The sequence below is a fragment of the Merops nubicus genome, unplaced genomic scaffold (genome assembly GCF_000691845.1).
Source record: "Merops nubicus isolate BGI_N331 unplaced genomic scaffold, ASM69184v1 scaffold22722, whole genome shotgun sequence".
NCBI classification, from domain to species: Eukaryota; Metazoa; Chordata; class Aves; order Coraciiformes; family Meropidae; genus Merops; species Merops nubicus.
In genome coordinates, this window is record NW_008592090.1 from 1 (window position 1) to 9,830 (window position 9,830).

At 58.0% G+C, this 9,830-nt stretch overlaps 1 protein-coding gene across 1 annotated transcript in view; it reads right to left on the minus strand.

Annotated features, from left to right (window-relative positions):
• Positions 1 to 335: 335 nt before the first annotated feature.
• The window catches only part of INTS3 (integrator complex subunit 3), a gene marked incomplete at both ends in the record, with an annotated part of 26,593 nt that continues 17,098 nt past the window's right edge, over positions 336 to 9,830 (minus strand). Inside the window, 10 exons of the mRNA XM_008935056.1 lie at positions 336 to 489; positions 602 to 721; positions 963 to 1,007; positions 1,628 to 1,731; positions 2,809 to 2,863; positions 3,609 to 3,738; positions 5,043 to 5,162; positions 6,255 to 6,361; positions 7,047 to 7,138; positions 9,358 to 9,437. Coding sequence (XP_008933304.1) covers positions 336 to 489; positions 602 to 721; positions 963 to 1,007; positions 1,628 to 1,731; positions 2,809 to 2,863; positions 3,609 to 3,738; positions 5,043 to 5,162; positions 6,255 to 6,361; positions 7,047 to 7,138; positions 9,358 to 9,437 — 1,007 coding nt within the window. The remainder of the gene's footprint in view (positions 490 to 601; positions 722 to 962; positions 1,008 to 1,627; positions 1,732 to 2,808; positions 2,864 to 3,608; positions 3,739 to 5,042; positions 5,163 to 6,254; positions 6,362 to 7,046; positions 7,139 to 9,357; positions 9,438 to 9,830) is intronic.

Sequence of the window (9,830 nt, forward strand, 5' to 3'; positions counted from 1 at the left end):
TCCCCAGGAGCAGCACCCACCACTTGCCCTTGTTGACCTCCAGAAGGTTCCTCTCCACCCAACTCTCCAGCCTGCCCCAGCAGCACAGCCTCCAGTGGCTCAACCACTCCTCCCAGTTTGACACCACCCCCCAACTGGCCGAGGACCCACCCTGCCCCTTCCCCCAGGCTGCGGGAGAAGGCTTTGGACTAGAGCCGACCCATCCCCCCAACTGGCCGAGGGTCCACCCTGCCCCTTCCCCCAGGCTGCGGGTGAAGGCTTTGGACTAGAGCAGACCTATCCCTGAGCCTTGGGAGTCCCACCAGCTGCTTCCTGGTGCCAGGGGGGACCCTCACCTCGGTGTAGATGGAGGGGGTGAGGTAGCAGAGGAGACGGATGTCATCCTCCTGACAGGCCTTCATGTCCATCATCAGACACGTGTGCAGGTCCCCCAACTGCGTGGCCTGGGCGAAGGACTCGTAGAGGTTCATCTTCCCTGCTGCAGCTTTGCTGGAAGGTGACGTGCTGAGGTCAACCAGGAGCTTCAAGGGGGTTCACAGCATCCAGCTGGGAGGCAGCAAGAGCTGAGGTAAAGGCTCAGAGGGTTCTCCAAGATCCCTACCTGGCTTTTAAATAGTAGAGGAGGTGGTAACCGATCTTGGGTTGCTTCTGGTAGAGCTCTGAGAGGAGATCCAGCAGCAGGGAGAAACCACTGTTGTCCTCCTGCATCTGGCAGAGGTTCCTCCAGGAGGACAGGAGAGGAGATGACCAAGTCAGACAGGCCACCAACCATCAGCCTCTCCAGGATGCCCAGCCCCCAGTCCCAAAACGTCCTGGCCCCTCTGGGCTGGACACAGGAGCCACTTCTCCCCCCCTGGGATGAGCAGCTCCTTGGCAGAAGGAGACCCACAAGGTTGACCCATGACAGTGGGCAGGAAACAACCCAAGTTTGAGCAGGATTGTTCCAAAATTTCATGACATACCTAAATATTAGGTAGAGAGGTTTCCCCACCGACTCCTCCAGAGACCTGCAGGAGAAACATCAGAGCTCAGCACCCACCCCCCTCACTTGCTGTGGTCCTCAGGCCACCCAAGGTCAGCCCTAAGCTAAGGAACTTTTAGTTTGGGAGGTTTAGATGAGCTGTTAGCAATAATTTCTCCCCCTGGAGGGTTGCCCAGGGCAGTGGTGGAGTCCCCACCCCTGGAGGGGTTCCCAAGCTGTGGAGATGTGGGGTGAGGGACACATTGGAGACCTGGGTGGACTCCAGGAGCTCCAAACTCTCTCCCCACCCCAACATCTCCACAATTCTACTCTCTGACTGAGGTCTCCAAGCAGAACCTGGCAGCTCCAACTCCAAGAAAATCCCAGAGGAAGAGGAGGTGATGCTGGTCTGTGTGACAGGCTGAGCACTGAGACTCAGACAGCAGCCACCAGAGCATCACCTCCACTCAGAAAGCACCCAAAAAGTTCTCCCTGGGCTTGTGGGGAGGAGGGAAATGGTCTCTTTGGAGCCTTGGATAGGTTGCCCAGCTCCTGAAGCTTTCAGCTCAGCCTCTGGAGCCCCAGGAATAATTTTCTTGGGAAAAGCCCCAGCGTGAAAAGATGAAAGACCAAAAAAAAAACACCACCCCTGGATCAGATCCTTACTCCTCTGTGATTTCTTCTGGCAAAACCTCGCCACGGAAGTGAGCTTTAAATAGCTCCTGGAGGCAGGATGCAAGCACTGAGAGCTGCTCTGAATCAAAGTCCTCCTGGAAGAGGAGAAAGGAAGGAGTGAGAGGAGAAAGCACAAGCTCAGAGCCCTCCCTGAGCTGCCTTTTTGCTGCTCTGTCACAGCCCCAGGAGCTGGGGTGAGAGGAGGAGAAGCTTCTGCTTGATGTCCAGCTCTGAAGCCCTTCCCAAGCCCTCTGCTCCACTCAGCCTCTCATGGGCAGGGACTCCCTGAGCTCAGCCCACCCCTTGGGAAGGGCTAAGAGGGGTTGGAGGCACTTGGCAAAGAGGATTCACCCCCTGGTGAGGCCTTTCCCTGTGTTTCCACAGAGAGAAGCTGCTCTACAGGGGTTCAAAAGCCACTTGACTCTCAAGGGGGTTGATCAGAGGCAATGTTCAGCTCCTGGCAACCAGCCACAGCTCTTCAGCTGGCCAGGGCTGGCTGCAGCCTCTCCTGAGGGCCACAAAGCCCAGGCAGAAGCAGGACACAGGCAGGAGCCCCTGGAAGCTCTGCAGACCCTCTAGAAACTGTGTGGGGTCAAGATGGGATCCTGGGTGAGCTGCTCTCACAACTGGGGCAGCTCCTGGGGACATTTAGGCACAGGATATATAAGGAGAAGGGAGTGAGGTGGAGGTCGGGCTCTTCTCCCAAAGAACAAGGGACAGGAGAAGAGGAACCAGCCTCAAGTCACCCCAGGGGAGGTTGGGGTTGCCCCTGAGGAACAATTCCTTGCCCTGGAGGGTTGCCCAGGGCTGTGCCAGGCTGCCCAGGGCAGTGGTGGAGTCCCCACCCCTGGAGGGGTTCCCAAGCCGTGGAGATGTGGGGTGAGGGACACGGGGCAGCGGGGACCTGGGGGGACTCCAGGAGCTCCAAAGGTCTCTCCCAACCCCAACAACTCTGTGCCCCACCCCCTGTAGACCCTCCCCAAGGCAGCAGCACCTTGGGGCTGTATGGAACCACTCTGGACAGAGCTGCCCAGCACCTTTCTGAGCTTGTTTAGGATTTGAGTGTCCTCAAGCTGCTGCAATCCCCCCCCCAGGGCTGGGAGCTGCCCAGTCCACACCAGTCCAGCTGCTCTGCTTTTCCAGTTTGCTGCTCCCCAGCTCTCTGCAGTTACCTCCAGGACTTGATCCACGATTTCCTGCATGACCTCACACTGAGCTTCCGTGTCACTGCAGCACAAAAACAAGAGGAAATCCCAAGTTACAAAGGAAGAGACCCAGAGATTGGAGGAGAGGGGGGTTGTGCTGAGCTGGTTCTGCTGGGGAACCCCCCCTCCAAGGACCTCAGATTGGTTTGTGTTGGGGCACAGCTCAAGAAACAAGAGATCCAGCCCTGGAAGAAGTTGCTGCTCTGCTGCAGCACCTCCTCCCAACCAAGCCTGAGGTGGTCTGGAGCAGGGCAAAGACATTAAATGCCTAAAAGCATCAGATTAAATGCACTTAAAGCCCTAAATGACATCAGTCTGTGATGCCAAGGTCTGAGAAGCTGGAGAGGGTTGGGGTTTTTTTCTTCTTAAACCTTTTTTAGACAGAGTGAATTCCAAGGTCGCTGAAAAATCACGACTGGAGGTGGGTCCAGGTCCACCCCTGGAAGGACCAAACCCCCTCCCCTTCCATTCCCAGAGTGGAGAAGGACAAAGTTCTGGATTCTGAGCATCCACCCCAAGCTGCTGGGGTGTCCTCCTGCTCTGAGGACAAATCAGGAGGCTCCTGACCCAGCAGCTTCCCCAAAAGCACGTGGATATTTCCTGCAGAACCTGCCCTGGGGAAGGGGGAGGATCTCTCTGAGTGAAACTGAGGCCATAAGATGGCATCAGCTCTGAGAGAAGGGCTCTGGAAGGAGCAGGAGACTAGAAGATGTGTGACATCACCCTGAGGAGATGACCAGGAAAGGTGGTGACCCAATGCTACCCACCTGCCCTTCTGCAGCTGCAGGACTTTGTCCTTCAGCGACTCCTCCAGCTGGTCCAGGAAGGGGGTGATGTCAACAGGCTCCTCCACAAAGGTTTCTTTGATGGGATGGAACCTGAATTCCCTCTTCTTCCCTGCAACAAAGACCTCAGCAGTGGAGCAGTTGATTTTCCCCAAGCCCCTACCCTCTAGGAAGTGCTGGAGACCATCTCCAGCAGGAGTTGAGGGGGGCTGTGGAGCTGTCACCAACCCCTGGGACAAGCAGCACGTCCCCAGGGCATGGTCCAACCTCAGCTCTTGCCTTTAGAGATGTCACCACGGGGCAGGGAGGTGGGATGGGATCCAAACCAGAACTGTGGGTCCTGCTCAGGCCAGTTTCCAACCCTGATGTTTTGCCTCTCCCTTCAACACTCCCAACAAATGTTGCTCCCTCTCCACACCCAAAGACTCTTGGGCTGAGACACCTCAATGGCTTTTCCACCCTCCTCATCCTCCAGGGTCACAAAACCCAACTGGAGCAGAGTCCAGAAGCCCCACAGCCAAAAGAGAGGTGACAAAGTGGCTGATCCCACATGTAAAACCCTCTCTGGATGTGGCTCATGGGCTCGTGTCCCTCTTTGGGGCTCCAAGCAGGCAGGGAGGGGCTTGACAGGACAAATGGAGACCCTGCCACAGCACAATGTCACCTCCTCTCCCTCTTGGTGGGCTCGTGGCCCCTCCCCAGGGCAGGGGTAGCCCCCCAAGCACGGCTGGGAGCTCACAAAAGTCCTGCTAGCAAGGTGAGGAACATCTTGAGATGCCTCCAGCTGCAGAGAGCCAGCAGAGGGGACTGTGGCTTTGTGCAGGATGGCTTCAGGAGGGAGGGAGGGTCATGAAAACCCTGTGGCTGAGCAATTAAGAGGCCTGAGCTTCATTAGCAGCTGCTGGAGAACAGGGACACCCTGTTCCCAAACAAAGCATCCCAGCACAGCAGCTGCCAGAGGGATTCCCAGCCACACAGCAGAGAGGGGCTGGAGGCCAGTCAGGCATCTAGAGAGGACACAGGGGAGGAGAAACCACCCTGAGCAAAGGCTCTGAGCTCTAGGGGATAACTGGATGAGGAGGTGAAGCCCCAAAGCCTCTCCCTTCAGGCACAGATCTGGCTCAGATCCACAGAACCTTGCTGCTGGGGCTGGAGGAACATCAGCCTCAACCCTCCCTTCTCCTGGAGAAGGAACCTTGGACCTCCAAAAGGGGACCTGCCTCCTGGTGGGAAAGGGGCTTGGAGGGAATTTGGCTTACAGAAGGATTCCAGGTCTCCTCCATCCTGCTGGGAAGGTGTCCAGGAGGAAGCACCACCCGAGGCCATGGCCAGGAGCTGCTTCTCACACTGGGGGAGGGGGTGAGGCTGGAGGAGCAGAGGGCACCCACTGGGTGCCCAGCTCCTGGCAACCCTCACCTTTGTTGCTCAGGTCGTCCTCGTCGTCACTGAAGGTGGCCTCAGCGTTGTCATAGCAACTGTCCTCCTTCTCTGACATGTGGTTCTCCAGCTCCATGGAAACGGGCTCCTCAATCTTCACTGCACACAAAAGGGGGCACAGCAGAAGGAAGTGAGGGGCTGGAGGCACCTCAAGGAGCTCAAGATCTGCCCTCGAGTCACCTCCGCCCAAAAAACGGCCTCCAGGGAAGGGGGCAAAGGGCTTTGGAGAGGGAAGGAAGAGTTTGGGCAAGTGATGGGCCCTGGAGAACTCAGGCCCAGCAGCTCCACTGCTCCAGCCCCACACGGTGCCCAGGGGGTTCTTCTCCACCTCAGGTGGGTTGTTCTCCACCTCAGGTGCCCCATGGGTTGTTCTCCACCTCAGGTGCCCCGTGGGTTGTTCTCCACCCCAGGTGGGTTGTTCTCCACCTCAGGAGCCCCATGGGTTGTTCTCCACCTCAGGTGGGTTGTTCTCCACCTCAGGTGGGTTGTTCTCCACTCCAGGTGCCCCATGGGTTGTTCTCCACCTCAGGTGGGGTGTTCTCCACCTCAGGTGCCCCAGTGGGTTGTTCTGCTGCGCCTCAATGTGGTTGTCCTCCACCTCAAGTGGGTTTGTCTCCACCTCCAGTGCCCCAGTGGGTTGTTCTCCACCTCAGGTGGGTTGTTCTCCACCTCAGGTGCCCCATGGGTTGTTCTCCACCTCAGGTGGGTTGTTCTCCACCTCAGGTGCCCCATGGGTTGTTCTCCACCTCAGGTGGGTTGTTCTCCACCTCAGGTGCCCAGCTCTGTGCCCCATCCCTCAGCCAGGCCAGGAGCACAGAGAGGAACAAGTCCTGGGAGTCTTCAGGGCCCAGCAGGGCTGAGATGGAGACCAAAGCCACCCAGGAACCCCACAATCCCAGCAGGGTGGGGTGGGAAGGGACCTCTAGGGATCATCTCATCCCACCCCTCTGATCAAGCAGCTCACCCAGGGTCCAATACAGGCAGGGTTTGGGGTCTCCCCAGTTTGGAGACTCCACAACCTCTCTGAGCAGCTGCTCCAGGCTCTGCACCCTCCCACCAAAGAAGTTTCTCCTCACATCCAACTCCAAGAGCCCAGAACCTTTCTCTCCATGGGGATGGCTGCAGGAGAGGCAGGGAAAGCCCCATCCTTGGGGAGACAACACCCACCAGAGCCTCCCTCTGCCACCCTACCTTCAATGGGGGGTGAGGGTGAGCTGCAGAACTCTGGGAACTTCTCCCTCAGCATGGCACGGAGCTCTTTGTCCAGCTTGGGGTTGTCAAAGAGAGGGGCCAGATGTCTGTGTTGGGTGGGAAGACAGAGAAAGGGATGGGACAGAGGGAAGCTGTGGTGCCCTGCTGTGCAGCTTCACCTTGAGGGACACCCACAAGAGGTTCTCCTGCCTTCCAGCAGTGCTTTGTTCTCAACCACAAGCTCCAAGGTCCCACCTTCCCTCCTTGAAGCTCAAAGGGGGTTCCTTCACTTGGCCACCAAGGGGACCTGGGCCACCAGAAGAGACACAGGAAGGGGAGGGGATTTTTGGGAGAGGAGCTTGGTTGCTGCAGGAGTTGTCTGCAGGCTGGAGAACCATGAGCAAGGCTGCTCTGTCCAGCTTGGGGACCACAAAGAGCTTCTCAAGCCTTCCACTTGAAGCAGAGTGGCTCTACAATGTTCTCAACCCACCCCTCCCCTCCCTTCATGGACCAGCTCTCAGGACAAGCCCAACACCACCAAGACAACTGTGGCCACTTCTGTGGCTCATCCACAACACCCACGTCCTCCAAAGCTCCTTCCTCTGGAGGTCATTGGGACAAGGCCGGGGAGAAAAACTCCACAGAGTGGTTTGGGTGGGAAGGGACCTTCAGAGCTCATCTTGTCCATCCCCCCCATGGGCAGCAGGGACATCTGCACCTCCAGCAGGTTGCTCAGAGCCCCTGGGCAAGCTGGCCTAGATGTAGGGAGGTCCCCAAAGTTGGGTGTCTTACGCCAGGACTCGTTTCTCCACGATGTGGGTGAGAGAGTTGAAGACCCCTTGTCGGACGTGAGCCTCCAGAGGGGGGTAGAAGTTGGGGATGATCTGGAAGCAGGAGAATGCCCATGTCAGTGCCATGAAGCCTCCTGCCCTGCTGGCAGGACACAGCCAGGACTGCTTAAGGCTTCTTAGGTCACCCTCAACTCCAGCACCACGTTCCAGCTGCTCTTGAGCCAGGTGGCAGCAGGAGAGGTGTCCAAGGGCAGCTTCTGAGGGGTGGTGGATGGAAGCATGGAAACATTTAGGTTGGGAGAGAGCTTGGAGCTCCTGGAGTCCCCCCAGGTCCCCACTGCCCCGTGTCCCTCACCCCACATCTCCACGGCTTGGGAACCCCTCCAGGGGTGGGGACTCCACCACTGCCCTGGGCAGCCTGGCACAGCCCTGGGCAACCCTCCAGGGCAAGGAATTGTTCCTCAGGGGCAACTGAAACCTCCCCTGGGGCAACTTGAGGCTGGTTCCTCTCATTCCATCACTTGAGGACAGAGATCTCAGCTCCCAGCTGGCTCCAGGCTCCTGTCAGGAGGTGTCAGAGCCAGAAGGTCTCCCCTGAGCCTCCTTTGCTCCAGGCTCAGCACCCCCAGCTCCCTCAGCTGCTCCTCCCCACACTTGCCCTCTAGACCCTTCCCCAGCAGCTCCGTTGCCCTTCTCTGCCCACGCTCCAGCCCCTCAAGCTCCTTCTTGACCCAAAACCACCCCCAGGATTTGAGGTTCAGACCCCCCAGTGCCCAGCCCAGGGGGACAATCCTGCCCTGCTCCTGCTGCCCACACCAGTGCTGCTCCAAGCCAGGCTGCTGGTGGCCACCCCCTTGCCAGAAGCTCAGAGCTTGCCAGGACCACGTTCCAAGCAGCAGCAACAGCTCCAGGAGCTGAGGGAAATACAAGGAGGACACCCCAAAGCAACATCCAGCTGTCCACACACACACACAGCCCCTTGGCCTCTGGAGGGAGTCAGTGGCCTCCACCCTAAAATCTGGGTCATCCTAAGAACCTTCCACCTAATTCCTCTGCCAGAAAGCAGCAGCTGCTTTTGGGACTGGGGCAACCCAGGGCTGGGAGGACACGTGGTGCAGCTCCTGCCACGGGCACATCCCAGTTCCAAGAACCACCAGCAGCCCTCCCTGGGACCCAGTTACTGGAACCAGCAGCTCTTGGCATCTCTTCCCCCCCCAGGATGGAGGGGCAGGACCAGCCCTGCTCCCTGCCTGAGGCCCTTGGGGAGAGGGAGCTGATGGGTTTGGCTCCTCCCTGGCTGCAGAGAGGTTCTGTTTGCCCTCAGGAGATGACACTGGGCCAAATGTTGCTGAAGGGAAGAAGTCAGAAGCCTTTTTTTCCTACCCAAGCTCATCCTTTTGGAAGAATTTCTTTGGGAAGTCTCACAGGCTTCCCCCCCAGTGGCGTTTCCCACACGTGGCTCTGATGTTGAAACCTCCAGGAACAGCTCTGGATTTCTCCAGCAGGACTCACCCCAGTGAGGGGTTTTCAGGGGATGATTTGTTTGCTCCTGACAGATAAAAGAGGGGAAAAAAATTCCCCTCTCATTCCTCCTAGGGAAGGGGAGGTTCAAGGTAGAGTCTAGATCTATAGCTGGAAAGGCCCTTTAGGATCATCAAGTCCAACCTTCATCCCAACATTTCCCTCACCTCTAGACCATACCCTCAACCTCCTCATCTTCTGAACACCTCCAGGGTTGATGTTGTACTGAGGAAGGTGGAAATAAAGCAGGGGAAGAGCTTTTTTGGGGTTGGGTTGGGGTTATTTTGGCCTCTGAAGGTGCCATGACCTCATTTCCCTCCCCATGGGATGGAGCAGCAATGAGCCCATGGCCCCAAAACTCTTTGGGGAGTGAAGACTTGGGTCTTGCTGGAACTTTTGTTCCTGTTCCTGCCCTTGGTGACCAGTGAGGTCCCACCAGGAGACCTCCTGGCCTGCTCCCCAGCTTGTCTTGGCACCAGAGCAGCAGCTCCTGGGCAGGTCACCTCCACCCCATGGCCACCAGGACAAGGTTACACCAAACCCCCAAGGTTGAGACAGTGACCAGCTCTCCCTGGGGCATGGCCTCTGCCCAGCTGAGGTAAACTGGTGTGAACTGGTGAGATTGTGGTTGTCCCCCTCCACACTGTCTTCTCCTGAGCCCCACTGCTGGCAGAGGGAGCAGGGGGCAGCCAGAGGATGTTCTCCCAGCCCTCCTCACTCAGCTCCAGGGGTGGAGCTCCTCTAGGGGGGGGCCCAGGGAGCCCCTGGAGAGCCAGGGAGGGGCAGCTCACCCTGCACATGAAGTCCAGCAGCGTGGCAGTGATGGCAGGATGGGGCTTCATGGAGTGGTGCATCACCAGGATGGCAGGTTCTGGAAGGAGAGAGGAGGGAACCCTCTGCTGAGAGCCCCCACAGATGTCCACAGCCCCTCTGCCCTCCTGTTTCTGCAGACCCAGCCTCTTTCTGCCCCCCAGGTGCAGAGGGATCCCCCTTCTTTTGGCTTAGAATCATCAAATCCCAAAATTGGTTGGGTGGGGAGAGAGCTTGGAGCTCCTGGAGTCCCCCCAGGTCCCCGGAGCTGTGTCCCTCACCCCACATCTCCACGGCTTGGGAACCCCTCCAGGGGTGGGGACTCCACCACTGCCCTGGGCAGCCTGGCACAGCCCTGGGCAACCCTCCAGGGCAAGAAATTGTTCCTCAGGGGCAACTGAAACCTCCCCTGGGGCAACTTCAGATGTTTCATCTCACTCCATCACTTGAGGAC